Genomic DNA, 20,706 nt, shown 5'->3' on the forward strand with positions numbered 1-20,706 from the left:
GGAATAAACTGCCTAGGACAATCCAGTTGCATCTATAGTCCTCTCCCACGTACCGCGTTGAGATCAACTACAATTTCATAGCTGATTTTTCACCAGCTTGCTCTTAGAGGCATCCAGACCTGGGAACTCCTTACTATCCCAGGCATATTCCTTACTATTCCTTACTATCATAGTGCCTCCCCTGGCTTATTGCCATTCAGAAGGGGTTTTCCTAGTTTTGAAACTGGAAGCTTCGTGTCCTTTCTACTACAGATCTCTGCTTCTGACACGACTCAGAACAAATGATTGCGAAGTCCATGGTCTCCCAAAACTATCTCTTCTAGTTTGGGGATCAACATGAACTTTCTAAAGCTTCAAAGGAAAACAACCAAAGGTTTGAGACAAGGAATCGTTATCACTCAACCACTGAGGCTAAAATCTGGCTTTTTATGCCAGGATGCTAAAGTTCACATGCATGAGCGTAAAATGAGTTGTTTTCCTTTTGATTAGAGAATGAGGATAGCAATTATTCTTGAGGTAATTAATGGGATTGACTTTTTAGAGTTCTTTTAAATTTTAAGGATTGGGAAGCAGAAATATATGTGAATTCCCACAGTTTACAAGATCTGCTCCAAATTACCTCTAACTGTTTGGAAACCATTTTCTCCCTAGGAAAGAAGTATTCAATTTATTTGGGGTAAACTGACATCTACAACATGTATCTAACCACGCTGACGAAACAAACACAATACACATGCACATATGACTTTGTAATCAAGCATGCAGAAGCAGGCTGGCACAAGAGTAAACCGACGCCTGAAGACAACAGGCAACAGCTTCTGAATCAGATCAGTGTCCATGCACTGTAAATTTGAGTTCTGTTCTCAGCAGCTTTCAGAGTACTACTTATTCTCTTCGACCATTGTGTAGAAGTTCCTTCTAGATGGGGATATCGCTGCAGCTATAGTGTTATGGTATTTTTTTCAAAGAAAAATACTCCCCCCAAATGCTTTAGTATTCCCTGTATTAACAGTTTCTGCCTTGTAGCAAAAGCCACAAATATTAACCTGGCCAATCCTCATTCTTCTCTCACTGTGCAACATATCAATATTATTCTTGCCATCACTCAATTATGACACACTTTTTCTTTTAAACTGTCCATTTCAATCACTGGCCTTTCTTACTCCATTCCACTCACGGGACTTTTTTCTTGTCTACCTTATCTCTCACTCAGAACATTACGCTCTTCTCCTGATTCAGCCTCTTTGTCAGTACAACAACTTGTTTCACTAAAAATTCTGGCTGCAAAAAAGCTCTTTGCTCCAACCCTACCACATGAGCCTCCACCCTCGGCATTTCCAATCGCATTTCTTCCCCACATTTCCTCATTTTATATTTGCCTTCAAGGGTGCTCATAATTCTTACTTGGTTTTGTGTCGTTGCATATCTTTCCAGACTTTCAAGTCTGATAACAATCAACCCAGATCTCCATTTATTCCTTTCTTTTACAGTCTCTTTTCTATTTTTACTTGCACTGTGCCCTAAACATTAATACAAGGTCCCCAAAGAGAACTGTGAAGCCAGGCACCCCAGCCACTACCAAAGTCAAATAAAAATATACTTTCCACAAGTTCTGTTTAGGACGATGTCAGGAAAAGAAACCCAAATCACTGAGAGTCCACATCAACTAGGTGACAATTTATTAACTGCTTGATCAAGATCAAAAGATGCAGTCACTATTTGGAAGCACCAACTACCAGTTTATTAACTCAGAAAACTGTGTGTGCTACTAGTTTATTTTTCAAGCAGTTAACTGCAAATGGCAAGAGAAAACAAATAAACCAGTTTAAACAATAAAAGTAATTATTCCATACATTTGTATTACTGTTTTACCCTGAAATACATGCCTGGTTTGGAAAAAAAGCGCACAACGAGGATGAAGTGTTTGCAACCAATCTATTACTATCTCAACTTTTCATAACAAATCCCTCCATTTCAATTCAGGGGCTAATCAAACATGAACTATAGTCATTCCACTTCTTTAAAAGCACTCCAATACCCTATTGTTCCAAGTTTTAACCTTAGAAAACAAACTCATTTCTACACAGAAAATTCACATTCTTCCTGCTTTTGTTGCACATGACTGAAGTGGAGAAAAGACCAGCCCTTCTGGAATTTATCAATCAATAGAGCATTCTTCTTTGCAAACTACAAAAAAGACTCTGTCCTGTATTCCAGCACTATGGAGCTCCCAGTACAATCCCTGGAAGGAGAACAAACTCTGTGTGGCATGCTCACTACAGTGGACGGATTTCCTCCTTCCTGCCCTCTTCCAGCTGTGATAAACAAACACCAAAGCAAAGTCATGCCCTAGAAAAAAGAAAATAAAACAGAACACAGTAGATTTCAACATTAACAATAAATCAAAAAGCTGTTCCAGTGCTCAGGCAGACAAACCACAGAGTAGTAAGGACAGCTTGTGTTCAGAAACACACTTAAACAACGCCACACATTGAGGAACAGCACTTGAGATTCCAGCAGAGAGTCTGCAGATCTCCCTTGACTTTTTATAGCTGTTGATGCAAGATTCCTTCAAAATAACCAAGGAGCATATTTCTGGAATGATTTCGAGGTTCGTTTTGTAGACATATATTCAGGCAGGTAGCACAGCAGGTTATAAAATCCCTTCAAGGTGGTACAAGAATAAAACGTGATGTGGTATCAGGCATGACACTCCTGTCCTGTGACCCCTCACTTTATAAAAAGTAATTTAAAATGACAAATAATATTTACAGAGCTAACAGAGCATTTACAGTAAATAGAGTGCATGACATCAGAATCCCTAGAAAGAGCCGCAGCAATCCATGACAGCGTGGAAAAAACCACAACTTCTTTAGTGTTATTCAAAGGCTAAATTTAGCTTAGTGAGGACTGTCTTCCTCTAAAGTCAGTGGGAAGCGAATGCCACCTTTGATGCAAGCATTCAAAGCAGGAAGAAGCATGAACCCTCTCTGCACAACACAGGAGGTGTTGGGTATCCCATGAAGAGAACCTGGAGTGGAGGGGGAGATGTGACACAGACTCTTCCTTCAAATATCATCACCCCTTTCCCAGGCCTGGCTGCCATCTGAAAATGCCAGCATGCCCTGGAGAAGAGTAGATACCTCCACCTTGTTTGGTCTGGAGAGGTACTTTGGGCAGCTCCACCTGACAGCATGCAAGGCTTGTTACTTCTTCCCAGACCCTAACAGGAGATTTTCACATGGTATAGAGCTCCAAAGACTTTTGCACCCACTGGATCCAGCCATATCTTCTCTCCCTCATCTTAGCAAAGCCTAAGGCAAGATGAAAGAAGATGTCAAAGACCTGGAGGTGAAGATGAGTTCCCCTGACAGGACAGCAGTTATCAGCTTCCAGAGCAGATGGGAGGGCTGGGACAGAGGGAGAGACCAGCACAAAAAGGAAGGGACGATCCTGCTGTACTGGGACACGAACACGCTCTGGGTGATGCTTACAGTATGAGGGGAGTATTAAGCACAGGATACCATTGGTCTTGTACAAGTTCACACACAGTTACGTGACAGACAAGCAGGCTTTTAAGGAGGGAAAACAGTGCAGTTTGGGAACACTGATCCAGCAGGGAATGTGTACATACTTGAAATGGCTTCTGTTCTTCCACTACTGCCTGCACAAGGAGCTCAGGGAGATGAATGCAACCATCTCCACAGCTTGGGGCTACCCTTGTACATAGCTTTATCAGTCAGTATCCCTGCCTGGTCAGTCATAGGCAAGGAAGAGCCCATGTTTCTGGTGAGGGGTTTTTTTGTGGGGAGTGAGAGGAGTTTTGCCCCCTCAGTTTCACTTACAAGTTAAGTGACACCCTTTATTATTCACTTTAATAATATGTTTTGACTTCATAAACAACATAAAAATGGGGGTAAATTTCAAATATTTATGTACACACATTGACATTTTATACAAGTTAATAAAGGTGGAAACTTGTCATGATACCATCAGAGAAAAACATAAAATTATGAATTCCTTCATGAACATAAGGGAACCAGGAATAAAATTGTTCTATAACTTCTAAAAAATACATTTCTACCTTTTTTTTTCCCCCTCTTGTATGGTTTCACGATAGCTATCTGTAAACTTTCTGAAAGCTCTGGAATAGGCTTGGGTAGAACACAATGAAATTCCCATGAAGAACAGACTGTAGCTAGAAAAAACACTACCGTTTTGGTTTGGATTAAAGCCAGTTAGAATTCATTTATTTACTTGTGTCAAATATTGGTTACTGCTCATATTCAGAAATATTTGTCCAGATAATTCTTTACTGGTTTGCACATTTATCCAGAGTTTGTCATTGTACATTGAGTTTTGTGAGCTATACGGATTCTGCAAACAATCAGACGCAAGTTATGCATAGAGGATTTGCTGCAACATTTAGCTCTGTTGGAAAATAAGGGTTTATCAATGGCTAAGCAGGACATTGGCACGAACTTCAGAACAAAGCAAAAAAAGCCTTGCAGATATCTGCAAGCAAGAAGAGAGCGCAGCATTTTTTTCCCCGCAAGACTCTTTAATTTGAAAAAATCAACATATGGCTGCAGGCATATGATTAGTGAATCCTGCCACTCTATCTGTCACTTCCAAGTTTATAATAGCATACTGTACACTTCAGCAAGACATCAAAACCAAGGATTATCCACAAAACTAAATACTCTTTCACCCAACATCTGCCTTTAATACATACATTCCAGATATTCTGTCATCTTCCAGTCTTATTGTAGTGTTTTCCTTTCTCATACTGGTGCTGCTGATCCAGATGCAATCATCACCATCCAGAGCTCATCGTTCAATTCCAGTTCCACAAAGGTTTGGTCTCTCCTTCTGTAACATCTTTTTTTTTTCCTCCCTTCTCTTTTTCAATACTCTCACTCAGAAAAAGACTTAAAATTATCATCTTTATATTAAAACCTCTCAACTCTCCCTCAAGAGTCCAGTCTACTTTCACCAAAATGGCAGCACCTGTGTAATCTCCTGATCTCCTGGAACTTCCTTGCCATATCTTGCTGTTAGATTAAACCCCAGTACAGTAAAAGCATATATTAATGATAGTTTCCTAAATCCTTTTCTTTCCGTCCTCATCCCAGCTACCAAAGAATGCTAATAATCATCTGGCAATTCTTAAGGGCATGATCAAAGAATTAGCTTTGAATTATTTATGCAGCTGACCTTAATGAACTCCAACCAGATCACACCTAAGCCTTGCCACCTTCCCATAAGGAAGGGGATATATTTAATACTCCATCTTTAGTCTGGATAGCTGTGTTTCTCACTTGGGATGTGCCATCTTCCTCCTAACCCACTGTTACAGTCTCTTCTAATGATACTGCTGTAAATATCACCCTGTCTCACCATTTCAACAGATATGCCTTAAGATAAATTTCCTTTCAGAAGGAAGTTACTTATCTTCTTTCAGTCCTTAGTCTCCTCTTTGCTGTACTTTACAAGGGAAAACACATCAACAGCCCAAAAACTCACTAGATAGCTTATTTCAAGCCTGTCCCTATCAGAGCACCTGTAAAGTCACTTCACAGTAGCAAAACAGCTATTATACTACAAATATTGCCTGTGAACTTGAGATGATCTTAATTTAAACTTTGCATTCTCTATTTCACTCACTTTCTGTTTCACTATAGGTACAAGACATGCTGTCTGTCCTTTTCATCAGTGCACACAGAATTCAAGACAATAACTTGTCTCACAATTGCTTTATATATTCAGTTGGATCTTGCAACCCATTTGTGATCAAAGAAAATGTCTCAGTCCCAATTTAGAAAGAAAAACCACGGCTCAGGAAGATTTAGGCTGGCATTTTCATCATGATTGCATCATATCCACTTCTCCCACAAGGTTAGAGGGGACCATGGGTTTGAAATGGAAACGCTTAGAAAGGAGAGCAACAAAAAAACAGAAGCACTAAAAATTAATGTATAGAGATAAATGGGGATGTAGGATTGCACAATTTACTCCAGTACATAACAGCACTCTGAATGAGAGCTAGCATCTAGATCTTACTGCCCAGGCAGCAGCTATGGCAGTCAGTTATTTGTAGATGCATCTACAAAAGGAATTGATGGTTTTTAAAACATAGACCACAAAGAGCTTAGCCATTTAACGCAGACATCGATATTCATAGTAGAAAATACCTTTTAGTCTTACGTAATCAACAGTTCTGAACAGAAAGGCTTAAAAGACAGATGGCCTTCTCTATGCCGATGTTTAAAGTAGCTCTGAAGGAAAGGTAACTGCTGAAGAGCATGCTAACTGTATGCAGCGGGATATTTACAAACAGAATGATAAATTAAAAAACAAAGCAAACTGCTGTTTCACATGAACTAATCTTTCAAGCAACATGGAGATGCACAACGATCTGCACTCCATTGATAAGAGCCTTTGCATCTGAAACTTCACCTGCAGAATCTTCCCAACTTATTGGCTTGAACGTAATTTAAAAGCAGCACTCAGCGCCTGATTATCTATCATATCTACCTTAGTTTTGACAAATTTCCAGATGTAAGCTTGTTTACAGATATTAATCAAATATCAGAAATATTTCTAATTATTTTTTAAAAATAATTTAAAATGTTAATAAATAATGTAAAAATTAGTAAATCTACTTCCAACTTTTACCTTAAGAGCACAGAAGATGCAGGAATCACCCATACATTTGTGCGTTGTGATTTGCCGGAAACTGCGGCGAAAAATGTCCAGGTGCCAGAGAACCTGAAACAGAAAAGGAGGCACAGCCAATTCCATGAATGTATAAAATGAGATATTGCATAAAGCTCCGATTAAAACGGCACTCGCTAAACAGTCCCAGGAGTACACTAGTGTCAGTGAACAAAAATCGGATGCCTTTTATCCAACTGCCAGCTGACATTTCCATCTTTCTTCCTGAACTGTAGCATTCAGGCACATTAATTTACAGTACAACATCCCTCTGAATTTCTAACCATGTGATTCTAGATTAATCAATTCGCTTCTCTGTCCATGTGGCAGTGCCAGCTCAAAGTGTACTTGCTTGGACTGCTCGCCTGTGCCAGTCCTACGGCTGGCTGCTGCGGTAAGGCTGAGCAGCGCTGCCAGAGATGCCCCACTGACCGCAGGGACAAAACTCGCCCATCCTCCCATCTCCCAGGCAGCCTTCTCATCCTGAGCAGAAAGCCTGAGCACTAAAAAAGAAATGGAGTGCCAACAGCACGTACATTAGGAAGCTCTTGCAAGGCAAACCAATAAATTCCTAAAAGCCGCTATGCCCAACACTATCATCACTAAGTGCACCGACACGCCGTGACTACCAGCAAGTTTCCAGCCCAGGCCAGCACGGGCAGTCACACTTCTCTCAGGACAGGCATGGTGGTAACATCAGGGATGTGAGCAAGTACAGTCACAACACAGAAAAGATAGCAGGCTTTTATACCTTCTGCCAGCAGCAGTGAGAGGCAATGCTTGCAATAACAGCACAGAGGTTTTATTCTTAAGTTCTACTGCTAGATCTGTGCAATCTTGGGCAATTATCTAAATTTATATCCGTAAAAAAGCAACAATGCCAATCTCCGAGATGTTTCACTGTCAGCTCTTTACATACAAAGATGGTCGGTGTTGGCTGTTTCAGCTCCAGCTAACGATAACATGGCTTTCTGTAGCCTTAGAGCGAGGAGCCTTTCCAGAGGCAGAAGCCTGCACAGAAAGAAGCCGTGACCTACATTGCCTCCCTCTACATTCCAGACAGCACAGCGAGGTCCAGGCTGAATCCAACTGACTAAATATTTTGTTAGCATAAACAGAGGGACTGGACTTCTTATTTCTGGTTAGTCTGTCTAGAGCAAGTGGCTAAGAAAAAAAATCAGTACTCTGTAAAAAGCTGTGCTGGTTTCACAAAGTGTTTGCAGCTGGAACAATTTGATAACCAGACCACAGTCCACAGATGTTACCTGAATTTATATTTGAAAACACATTTATTGAATATGAAATCTGTAAAGCTTCCCAAAACTTCAGAATTGTGAAGTCTATGTTTATGCTCAAACTCTCCTCACACTTAAGGGGCTGGGAGACAATGTAAGCCTTGGAACCATCTGATTACACATAACATTCCTGAAGAACTACCACAGACTTCACATAAGGACAAAAAAATAATACATTTAGGAACTAGTCCAATTTTTTGAAGTAATTGCCTTTGGAGTTTATCTTGAATGTTTACAGCTATACTTAAGAGCAAGGAGCAACAAATATTCAAGAGTCTCTCAGACTAACACTGAATGTTAAAAATCTAAGATTAAAAAAAACAAGAAATGTACATTTATCAAATTACATACATTGCTTTTTTCAAAAAAAAAAATCAGCTTTGACTGTAAATATTTTTGGTATCCAATCTCTCTTAAGCTTTACAAGAAAACTGTTTATGTAGAAAGCTAAAGGCCAAGTCATACGCTTTCACCTTCCTGCATAGCACGCAGCTCATGTTAGGTCAGAACTAAGGAGAGCATAGGTTCAGTAACTCAGTATTAGGAGGCAGCTGGTGATTACACCCGACAATTTAACAGAAGCAATTAATACAGTAAATCACTAGCAACTCCACTGTACTTATTATAATAAGTTCTCTTATGTTTCATAGCATATTATGCCTATCGAGGGTCAGCAGCATTTGTATTATTTGCATCGGGGAGTATCCTGAAGCCTGAAGTTAGTAAAGAACATAATTGTGCCCATGGGGAAAAAAAACCACAGTGACAGGGTCTGGGCTACACAGACAAGCCATATGAATGAACAGAAACTGATGTAGAGAAAGGGTTCTAAGCCCTGCAGCCAGAAGGACTGAATCTCAAACGTCAGGCACTCAAAACATCTAAATGGTGACAATACAATCATAGCAGCCACGCCACTCCACTGCAAAAGACAAACATTTTTTTTCTATGTATTCTTACCTGTAGTGCACTGTTCAGGAAGCAACTGTTCTGTCCTGGTTCATTGCTGAGACCTTTACTGGGTGCTATTGAGGTTGTGTTGCGTGGAGTAAACATGCCCTGTACATTTCCCCGGCCCACAGAAAAATAATTTCTTTTCCAAGACATCTTCCAGCTTCAGCTGTAGAAAATGGAGGCTTAGGCTGGTGGAGGATTAGGCTTGATCAGACTCTTCCTTCCCTTCACCAAAATGCAAAAATGGAATAAAATCCAGTCTTCTTTAAATTATAGTTTAAACAGCATGTGTCTTTTCATCAGGACACAAGCAGTTTGCTTCTTTTAAACCCAGCCTAGGATGCTCTTCTTCATTTGATGCTTATGTATGCAAAAACCTCTTTTACAAGCAGCCACAGACAAAGTTTGTGAAGAGAAGGAATCCATGGTCATGCAAGTTCATCTGTTGTGCTGCTTCTCCCTTTTCCAAACAGGCAGTGACTTCAAGCAACAAATTGCAAGTCAAGGAGGTCCCAGAACTGAGGAGAAAAACAGCAGCTACCTCCCACACCCCAAATTGCCAGTTTCTCTAACCCTTTTATAATCCTCCTGCAGAAGACGGGAAACATCCAATTAGTGAGGGAGCAGAGAAATCAAAACCAAAATAAAACCTTGGCAGCTCCGTTTCAGTTATGTCTGTCTCGGGTGATGAAAGAGACATTTTCCTCACCGGGGAAAAAGCAACAACACCAGGACTTGAGAGCGAGGAGCTTTAGAGTAGCAAAAAGTTGGTGCAGCTCTTCTAATTCTGCGTGTGATCTTTAGAAGTTTCTCCTCCTGATCCTCCTTTTGCAATTGGAATGCCCAGCTATGCCAGAAAGCTTGAGAAAGAAAAATAATCAAAGGTTTGCGTCATTTAATTACTCTTGGTTTTGTGGTGTTCTGCCAAGACCAGTGTTGCCTCACCTCCCACAATACACTGAACCTTCTGAGACAAAGTGAAAAATATAAAACTTCCTCCACCCAAGAAATAAAATAGCAGTCAAAAGAACACAGAATTCCACGACAAGAATGCCAGAATGCCAGAGTGAAAGGGCTAGAGCACGTTGGAAGGGTTAAGAAGGAAGTTAGGTTAAAAAAAAAAACCCTAAAACACACCAATTCTGAACTCCATCGCAGTTTACATACGTAGCGTTTACAACCCTTAAGTGTTAAATTTAAGATCTCTTAGTCACTCAAACAATAGCAACAGGATTTGTAATTCTGTCAATGCATGCTAGCATACTGTCCACCTTAGAACTGGGATTCTGCCCTGGCCTTGGAAAGCTGTGAAGACAAAGGCACACTGCTCTTTCCAGAACAAAACCAACTCCACAATTCTGTTAGTCAGAAACTAAATACGTGTCTGTGAAAACGTTACTTAATCCAGGCACACAGGATATATAACGCCTTCCAGAAGACAATGATGTTTCTGAAAAAGCCAGAGGAGTCATTTGACAGAAACTACTCTTCCCACCACAAGTTTACTTTTCCCTCATCTCAAAGGAAATGTAAAATAAATTTGATCCAAGACACTCCTAGAAACAGTCACTACAAGATTCATGGGAAAACATTTTTTAAAGTTCTCACAGGTGCAGCCCGCCTGAATTTACTTCACAGACAACTGCATAATATTTTCCAGGGACATTCCCCATGACATTTAGGATTACCTTGCTTTCAGTACATGTAATAAAAATTGAATATACCTGGGATAGGCAAACTGACTACTGTGCATGTACTGCAGTAGTAATTGCAGCATGAAGTCACTATAGAATTGACACATAGAACATGTGCATCAGTGAAAATTAACTAAAAGAATAATTCCTTAAAAGACATCCTGGGATTTTGTGAAGGCACATTTTTCACCTTCTATGCAATTCTAAATTCTTCACCTCCTGTCAAAACACAAGAACTTCCTCAACATCTGTGAACATGCCACAGCAGCCTAATTCATTCCCTTCCAGTAATATGTTGTTTGTACTTCTATTAAACTCACTCTACAAATGTTCTACAAATGTTAACAAAGTCTCAGCATTGCTGTAAGGCAGGCAAATACCTATATAAAGATGAATACTCTTCTCTGTTGCTAGTGTGCCACGCAGTTTTCAGTTGTGCTTGCAAGCCTGCAGACACAGACCATTACCATGCCCACTGCACAACATTCCCGAGCGCTGAACGTGTACAGGGTTCATTTCAAAGCAATTTCAGCCTCAGCCTCCTTTCTTTGCTCATTCCCTTAATGAGCCAAGAGCCAGCCAGGCTGCATGAGGTAATGCAGTTTCAAGCAGCAATTTAAGGATCTCAATAAGCCAACCCCACTTGCAGTGGGTGCGGTGGCTGAGCCTGCACCACAGGCGAGCAGAACACCACGCAGAGAGAGCCGCAGCAAGCAGGCACTGTGCTAACCCATAAAGCCCCTGAGCCAAGCATTCTGTCTTCTCCTTTCCACAGACCTAGGTAAAGATGGAAAGTACAATCCAAGCCATGCCCAGGATGCACATACAAGAGGCAGCACCTCTTCAGTGGACTTCAAGCTCAAAACAAGATCCTGCTCTCAAAATAGGTTATAAAACTTTTAAGTACTTTTTGCGCTGAGCTGTCTCAGTTACGTCAATGTGAACGCGTTGTTTCAATTTTGGTTCCAAGACACTAAAAGTCAATGTAATTGGAGGCTTTGTAGTTCACCTGCCATTGCAGCAGGACTCTCGCAAGCTGGCCAGGACCCTCACAGTGAGCGTCCAGGCTTACTGTCTGCCCTGCGTTTGCACAGGCTTGGCAGAGATGACCAACCACACGTTCTCTGTGATCACTCACAGGAGCAAGTTCAGTCTGCTCAACCAGCTCTGTTGTCTCCACAGAGGTAAGAACAAGCAGAACACTGAAGCTGTTAACCAACTAGTTATGACAAAACCTGATCTCGAGATAAATGGCAGCTTCACACTCTGTCAACTTCTAAAAACTTACCAAAGTTATAGAATAGCCAAAAACTGGAATTCTAAGCAACCTGAAACGTATGAAAGAAAATATTTGTACAGATTATCTGCAGACTCACTTAGTTCCTGCTCTACCAAAGAAAAGGTTAAAAAATGCAAGCAGGAAAAGAGAATTTTTGTAAAAACCACCCATCATTATTGAAGTACCCAGCTTTTTTCACACTGCCACTGGCACACTATCAGTAGAAAAAAGCTCACCCTCGTCCACTGTAAACACCCAACATACAATCGCTAATAAAACAGCAGCAACCTGTAATGGAAGAGAAAGACAGGATTCTCTCTGCTGGCAGTTCTACTGGTACAGAAATATGACCAAAATAGGAGGAGCAGCAGATGCAAAAGCATAAACGATGCTCTTGGTTCATTACTCATAACATTATCTTAGATACACAATGAACTGAGGCAGAAAGCCTAAAAACTTTTAAGCTGCTTGAATTTTGTTTATGCTGCTAAGAATGCTATTCACTGGAATAAGGCACAGAATTAATCTAGCCAATATGATCAAAAAAAAGCTAACAGTATCTCTGAAAAAGTTGCAGAGCCTTATAATAATGTTATACAAATGTTGTAACGTAGAGTAAGTAATAGATAAGTAGATAAAGACTATATGATAAAAAATGGATATCCAGCATTCCAGCTCTTCCCTTGAACCCATGCTGCTTGCCAACAGCTTTCTTCAGGAAGGAAGGAGGGCTCCAAGCCACAGAGGCTCAGTAGGCAAGAAAAGGGCACAGGGCACCACTCCCACCACATCACCACATCTCCAGCAGCGCAAGCACGGAGCTCAAGCACGGTGCTGACCACAGCTCAGCACATGGTTCTGTCCTGAAGGAACTCAAGTGTGTCCTTGGGCCAGCAGAGCACCACACTCCACAGGACACGTGGCACAGAAGAGTTCAAGTCTCTGCTCATTCTCACAGTCACTTGCTAAGTCAATCACATTGAAACATAACAAGCTACATCCTTCATTCTCTGGTGTGATCCCACTACCACTCCTCATTTTAAGGGTAAAAACAACTTTGTAACACTCCCCTCTCATTCCAGTCTCAAGTCTCTCCAAAGGTTTTGGGCTATTGCTTGATGAACCATTTTGGGCACATGGCTGAATTCAAACCACCCATTTAGGAAAGGAAATCCTTCCATGGAGCACCAGCTATGGCTGACACTAACAATTCAGTGTTTATCAGTGTTAAATCTAAGAGCAGAGGTTCAGAATTTGTTTTTCACTACTTGTATTTCTGAAAAAACTTTCAAAACACAGAACAAAGTAAATGCTTCAATATGTGAATGTGTTTTTAGAACAAGTTATTTTATGAAGAAAGAATGTATTCTTACAGCAACTTTTCAAACCAACAAATAACCCATGAAAAACCAAACCAAGCCCACTCTGCTCCTGTTAACTGCTCAGACCAACAAGGGGTGCGTAGAGACCATGTTCTGCAGAAACATCCCACAGCAAGACCCCGCAAGCTGCTGGGGTCAAGTATAGCTTTGTACTGCATGAAGATATTCTTCACAGCAAGCAGTTCTCCCCCTTCTTCATCCAAAATGCCTGTTTGTTTCATAAAACTACAGTGAACTGCCTCTTAACACAGCGTAATGAAATCTTGTGAACACTTACCTAATCCGAATCATTTGATTTTGAGCCTGACAGTCAGCCAAATCTATTTAAAGAGCATCTCTCACAGTAAAAAAGCAGCAGAAAGACATTGGCTTTAAACTGCAGAAGGCTCAGTGGTGGTGGCGGACAGCGGCAAACTTATACCTGCTCGAGCTCAAGGGGAACCTCTCCACTCCTTACCAACCGCCTGCAGGTGCTTTTCTCCAAGGTTACAAAGTCTTAGCAATCATTTTTTCAGCCCTTCCTGGAAGATGGACATCAGCCAATAAAGACCTGTCTTCCATGCAAACCTGCAACTACACAGACTTTTGTTCAAAATAGTGGGAAATATGTAGTTTATCCCATGCTGAAAGAGAGAAGCATAGGGCAGCGGTGTCTAGACTATCATAATGCAATTAAGAGGACTCAAAGTATCCTGTTGGCTACTAAAAAAAAAAAAAAAAAAGCTATTAAACCCCATCCAGTAAGGAGCTCTAATACAACATGACAACCGTTCAAAGGCAAATTACAGTTACAAAAAAAATAAATCAAAAAAGCCAACCACATAACTCTAGCTATCTAAAGCCAGCATTACACCCTTTTCTGATCAAAAACAACTTAACCTGCGAGATGATCTAGAAGTTTCTGGAAGAAAGCATCTCTTCTTAGTGACTGCCATTTCTAAGTGCACAATGTGGGATAATTGAATAATAAAGGGCTTCTGTTCAAAGACAAACAATGAGAGATGAGGTCAGAACCAGAGACTCAAAGGCCACGTTATTTACTTGGTGTGGGGCTTATTGCCAAAACACACTTCACTCCCCAGATAAAACCTTTACTCATATCAGAAACATGGTATTAATAACCCCTGATCTCACACATCGCAGTGCTTTCAGCACACACATTGGCTGGGGAGGTTACAGGGAGTGGAGGCAGACCAGCCCACAGCTCTGTTTCCTACTTCCAAAATCCTTCAGAAGCAGCTGCCTCCCGTTTTGTTACGCAGCCCAAACGACGTGTTCTCTCCACAACTCTTCTCTGGCAGACGAAGAGGGAAGGAATACATATAAAATTACGAAAGTCTACACAGCCTGAAGTAAATTCCAGTCATTTCAGAACAATCTGCACTCCCTTCAGATCTCCCCTCCACAGCTGCCCAGCTCTTCAAGACAGCTGTACATGATGATAAAAAGCCTGCAGCGTAACACACCTGCACAGCTGCACTGCCGATCCTAAAGTTTTGTATTACTTTCGACATGAAATCTAAGTTTATTCTACCAACCCTGTAGTTAAAAAACCACCCTACCTGCCCATAGGCTTGGTGATGGGTTTCACAAGGAGCAAGGGAGAGGTAAAATTAGCTCTTCATGTGGAACTCGGACAAATGAGGAAAACACGGCAGCTTCAAACGTTATGCAAGTGCTCAAAAGCCATTAAACATCACCAGTCAATCTTGTGTGACACAGAAAATCACAACAAATAGAAGCAGGGCAGCTGCCAACCATATGGAGAAATGGGAGGTTCTCGTGCGATCCTAGCGAGCGCTCAGCCAGCTTCCTGCTGCCAGATATTCCCTTTCCAGATCTTCATCTTGGCTCTCTAAAGAGTTGCTTTGAGATGAATTCGCCATTTGATTCAACCTCCAGATAAAAATGAACATTTTCAGTGCAAAATTCTGTATTTTACAGCCATTAGCTATTGCAACAAGACTCCAAGGCCCTTCTCCCTGTGGCACTTTATTCACAAGAAAACAATCTCACCTCTCTTCCGATTATGGCACTGACCCAGGAAAGCTTGGGCTATCAAATTCCAGCCCAACAATGACTAAAGAGTCCCCAGAAGCTTTCAGAAGTAGTCAGCAGTATTCAACAACATAAGACTTAATGACTGACAGCTTTTTAAATCCTAAAATCCTGCTGCCAGTCTTTGCCTGACCTTGCCAGGCTCCCACTGCTGAACAGCATCAAAAGTGTTTTCAGAAAAATCCTCTTGTAACAGCCACCTTGTTAGAGCTATGAGTTCACTTGTCAATCTTCACACCCCTCTCCCTCCTTGAAACAGAAGTCAGCAGCAACCACCTCCCTGATCATATGCTGTTCACATTGCAGCACCGCAGATCCCTCAGTTTAATTAGACTCTGCTCCATCATACCTTGATTTCAGCAGCGTTTAATACAAATGCATGTGTTAACACACATCCACACAGAATAAAAACCACAGGTAAGCAAGAAACTGATTTTGCAGGAGAACAAGCAAACGGAAAAATTCCCTTGAGTACCACTAGTCCTTGAATTCCAAAGGAAAGACAACACAGACTGAACAAAGGCAGCAACACATTTAGAGTAGCTATAGACTTTGATCAAACAGATGGATGGCCCTCAGGTAGAAAAATCAGTCTTTCTGGTGATGTGTTCAGAATCTCAAAGTCAAATACCGCAATGCACTGCTCTCTCCAGGTAGTGCTCAAGTGGAAAGGCAGCAGGCAGGGCAGAAAGCAGTTTCCTCAGTATAGGCACATAATGGACTTTGATTCACCACATAAAGGGGGCAGACACAGTTTCACCTCCCTCTTGATCAATGGCTGGAGCTAGCCAATATGTTCGATAGTTCCATAAAAGCATTTACTCCCCCCCTTCTGTCTTAGCTCAGGATAGTATTTGGCACTAAAATAATAGTTACAGCTTATTCCCGAACTATTAACGAGCAGTATGCTATGTTTTATCTATACCAGCATTACCACAAAGCAAATTGGCTTGTAACACTCATGTTCTTGCCAGTCTAGTACCGCACCACAGTGTAACCCTGACACAGTACAGAGGAACCTGGGCAAACAAAGAACAGGCAGAGATTAAAGAACAATTGAGCTGCCTGTGCTGGGTCCCAGTACCGAATGCTTACATCATTTTTTCCTGCCTGGCTAAAACTGACAAGCAGAAGGAGTGCTGCTGAGCTACAGAACATTAAATAGATTAATACTTCCACATAAAAATATAGAACTGTGCACCCAGCATCCACAACATACCGATTATTCCTGTTTTTTTTTAAGCAGTCATCTGCACTGTGTAGCTATAAATAACACTCCAGCAGAATCACAAGTGAGCACACACATGCATAAGCACTTAATCTCAACTTAGGTTTAAGATCATTAGTATTTAGTTTTGGAGGAATAAGCATAACAAGAACAGGGAAACTAGTTTTTTTTGCTTAATTTGGCTTTGTATATAGAAGCATTTTCCCACAAAACCCACTGAACACTTCAGAACCACAGCAGGAAAAACATGTGCCCACACCACAAGAAAAAGCCTACTGAATCAAAACATTCTGTCTCCCACAGCAGCTAGTGGCATGTGGGAAGAGTAAAGCAAACAGGTTCAGGGAAATACACCTCACCAACAACCTGCAACTGACAAGCCTGATTTCTGGTTTTCTATACGGCTCGCAGAGTAGAAGCAGAGAACATTTGATAAGTGCACTACAGGACACGACAGAGAAGACTCCCGGCGAGCTGTGGTTTCTTTTCCTTTTTTAAATACGAAGCAAATAGATGTGACCAAGCCTCAAAACTTCATATCCCACACTCACACGTTGTGCTTTTGTCTCTCCCCAGCAAATAAAGCGCTTGTAACAGCTTGTGGCTCCTGCCAACCCCAGTTCCAGAACTGGTCCACTCGGTCAGCGCTGGCCGAGCTGACAGCCATGGGCATCCTGCACCTCTCCTCAGCTGCAGCCCCGACCCATCACACCATCTCACAGAGTACATGGCCAGCCTACAGGGCTCAGTGTGTTTCACAGAGGAGATAACGACAACTGAACACACAACAGTCCTGAACTTATAGCCGAACATCAAATACAGGCAAGGTCATGCAATCATTCCCAAGAACACTGGAAACGAGCCTTTGTACAGCAAGGCATGCAGCTACCTCCGTTACCTGCAATTTTACTTTCATTGAGAAGCCTCTTACAAACAGACAATTTACTCTACTTAAACTCTGCTGGTGAAAGGCATTTTGAAACACACACTAGAATAAATATTCTGGAGAAAAAAAAAAACCCACTATCTTTTTATCAGGCAGTTGTAAAAAAAAGCCTTGAAATCCAGTTCAACCTATTTCACTGGGTGGAATTTGTACAGAACAGGCAAAAGTCACTTTCTTTGATTTGTCATGTATAGATATTTGTCAGAAATGTATTTCTGAAACTAAAACATTACAGAATACGTACAGTGTACACAGATGGAAGTTTTACATGTGCAAAGCAGATTGCATCCTACAAAGAAGTTTCCTGAAACACAGATCTTTCATTTTCCTTTAGAACTAAAAATAAGATGAAGCCATAAGATTTGCACATGAACTTGCACAAAACTCTGGCCTCTTTGAACTCAAATTTGAATTCAAATTGAATGATTCAAGGACACTGTGCAAGTCTACCAGATGCTACCATAGGAACTACTTCCATACTGATTCAAAAAACTTACACAATTCTTTCCTTACAGATTTTAGTATCTTAAAATGTTGGGATTTGCTGGGGAAAAAAAGCTGCTGTTCATTCTAGAAAATGCAGAAACAATGACAAAATTACCTTGTATCAAAACCAGGCTTATAGAGATGATATTGTTTTCCATTCAGGAAGCTTATTTCATCTTCACCAGAAAAGTACTGTGAAAGTACTGAATACAAAACAGATTATTTTGTGCCCTGCTCTGGCCTGGAAACATCCACAAAGCATGAAAGAAACTCTTGTTAAGTACAAGAAGGGTCTGTCCTAGCAGGTCACAGAGCAGAAGCCGTGCAAACGCAGTATAATACAAGCTGAACAGCCCAGTTGGGTGCTGGGGTAAGAGAAAGAAGAATGATGTCAACAGCTTTGATTAATTTTTTTCTCTGCTTTGCGACGAAATGGCACTACTGACCAGCACCAGAAGCTCCCTACAAAAAAAAATGTGAAGTGCTGAAGAGGAGGCATATACCATGGAAGGAGCTTTTCCACATCACCTATGCGCTGCTCACTAGCAGAAGAGCATGAAGAGGTAGTTCACACGAGCTCCCCCCTTTGAAACCAGAAGAAGCTTGTTAAATATGAAATTTAAAGAATTCTGTGGGTGCCCAGGGAAGTTATAATACATTTAATCAATAGGTACATACTGGAGAGGGAAATATCCTCAATAAAACTTCTTGTTGTTGCTATTTTAAAGCAGAATGAAAAAGCAAGGCAATAAAAGGACAAAATCAAACACTGTCCTGTTCAGAAGTCCTTTCCCTCAGAATAAACAGCCTTCAAGGAACGATCACCTCACATCTGGGAAAGCAATGCTTGTAGAAGCCATCAAGAAGCGTTACCACACCATGATGGTACTTTCAGTCATCTCATTACACCAAAATAAATGCTTCGTTGAGAAATCAGTTACAAAATGTTCCTTCAATACTAGGAGAAAGCATTCAGATGCCCTGTTACTATTATTATTGTTATTATCCATTGCCTAACCAGCATTAGGACACACAACACTTCCTTATACACACCTCTAAGGGAGACAGAAGAAAATAAGAAAATTCTATCAAGATTAAGAGTCTGTAAATCCTTCCTCTGTGACTACGAAAATAAGTCATACCTGCGTGTGTGTGCACATGTGCAAGCAAGTTGCTGACATGGAAAAGTCTTACATTTCTGGTCAATCAGGACTGAAGTAGTTCGTTTTGAAGCTAAACCGCTCTGAGCTTGAGCCAAAATGTGTGGTGTTATGATGGATTTTCTTTGCTAGACTAGAAGGAAAATTTTCTGGTTTTTTAGCATCCTCATTTTTTCCCAGTCCCCCAAGTTCTCCAGCACCAGTTTACCCTGGTGACACAGGCACTCACCAATCAGGACAGCAACACTAACACACATCCTCTTGTGGAATCAAGTACACGAGATACTTGAGAAACTTCATAGATATTAATACATCAGTTAAAAAGACTTATTACCATTATGATCCAACATATCACAACCTGATAAGATGGAAAATGGAAAATCGATGGAATGAAGTGGCTGTGACGCACTATTCTTTAGAAGAAGTAATCTTGTCTCACAACTTAAATCTGTGACAACTCCCAGCAGAAACAGCAACTGATTAACATCATTTGGCCCCTCGTGGAGTCAAAAGCTGTGTCGTACTGCAGAACCTTCCTACAAATGCATTTCTTCCCACTTCATTTTGCTTCTTATTAGAAAAACCTCTTTTTCTTGAATAAAAGTATATAGATATGTTTATATCTATTCAGAAGGGTGGTATGAACGTAACTTTAACACGTTGCTTTGACTATATCCCACTACTCCCCCTTACCGTGGAATATCAGCCTCCCCATGCTCACTTCTAAGGGCCCTTGGATCTAGCATAATATTGACTTTCCCATTTGGAAGTTCATTATCGAGCCCTGCCCCAAAAGCTGATGATGCCAGCCTCCACCAGTCATTTGTTACACTATGAAGCAAGTGCTTCTGTTTTCTCTCCCTCAGAGACGATGGAAACATACCAAAACCATCTACAGAAGTATCTGGTGATCCTCCAAGTCACTCCTTTCCTGCCAAGCGTGGAGCAGCTCAGCATGAGGCTGCAGGTGTGCCAAAACCATTGTTCATCGTGACAGCCACCACAGTCTGCTTCCTTCGCTCCACTGGCTGTTTGCGGGGCTTTTCTGGCCTCATATCGGAACTCCAACTCGGGATCAGCCTGTTCAGTTCTTAAAACACTGGAAACTCCAAGATCCCTGCCATAACCTGTACGTTTAACTATGTTAAACGGAACAACTTCAGAAAACACACAAACCCCTGCAAGACCACCACAACACTTGTTTTTGTCAGACAAAAGCAAAAGGCTTTTGAACTGCCAGCTTAAGAAAACAAGCCTAAGGCTTCTCTAAGTCCCGCCAAGAACAACGTTCCAGAAGAAGGACTTGTCTCCTTAGACAAGCGATGTCTGAGTGACCTTTTTGTACAAACAAACCCAACCTTTCCTGGCCACCAGAGCAAGGAAGAGTGTCGGCAGGTAACGCCTCTGCCCTTTGGCTCAGGGCAGCTCACAAAATGATCACTTCTGGGGAGGAGAGAGGCTTGCTTTACTTCCTGCTGGTTTTAGTGACCTGATACAACTCATCAAG

The 20,706-nt window shown here is 41.2% G+C and overlaps 1 protein-coding gene across 7 annotated transcripts in view; it reads right to left on the minus strand.

Annotated features, from left to right (window-relative positions):
• USP54 (ubiquitin specific peptidase 54) overlaps nucleotides 1–20,706 on the minus strand; it is a 98,533-nt gene that overhangs the window by 43,223 nt on the left and 34,604 nt on the right. For all 7 annotated transcript variants that reach the window (XM_054071034.1, XM_054071035.1, XM_054071029.1 and 4 more), the window contains exons 2-3: nucleotides 8,973–9,826; nucleotides 6,679–6,771 (exon numbers count right to left, since the gene is read on the minus strand). In XM_054071034.1, the coding sequence (XP_053927009.1) occupies nucleotides 6,679–6,771; nucleotides 8,973–9,119 (240 nt within the window). In that variant the 5' untranslated portion in view covers nucleotides 9,120–9,826. The remainder of the gene's footprint in view (nucleotides 1–6,678; nucleotides 6,772–8,972; nucleotides 9,827–20,706) is intronic.

This window comes from Cuculus canorus, chromosome 7 (assembly GCF_017976375.1).
Source record: "Cuculus canorus isolate bCucCan1 chromosome 7, bCucCan1.pri, whole genome shotgun sequence".
NCBI lineage: Eukaryota > Metazoa > Chordata > Aves > Cuculiformes > Cuculidae > Cuculus > Cuculus canorus.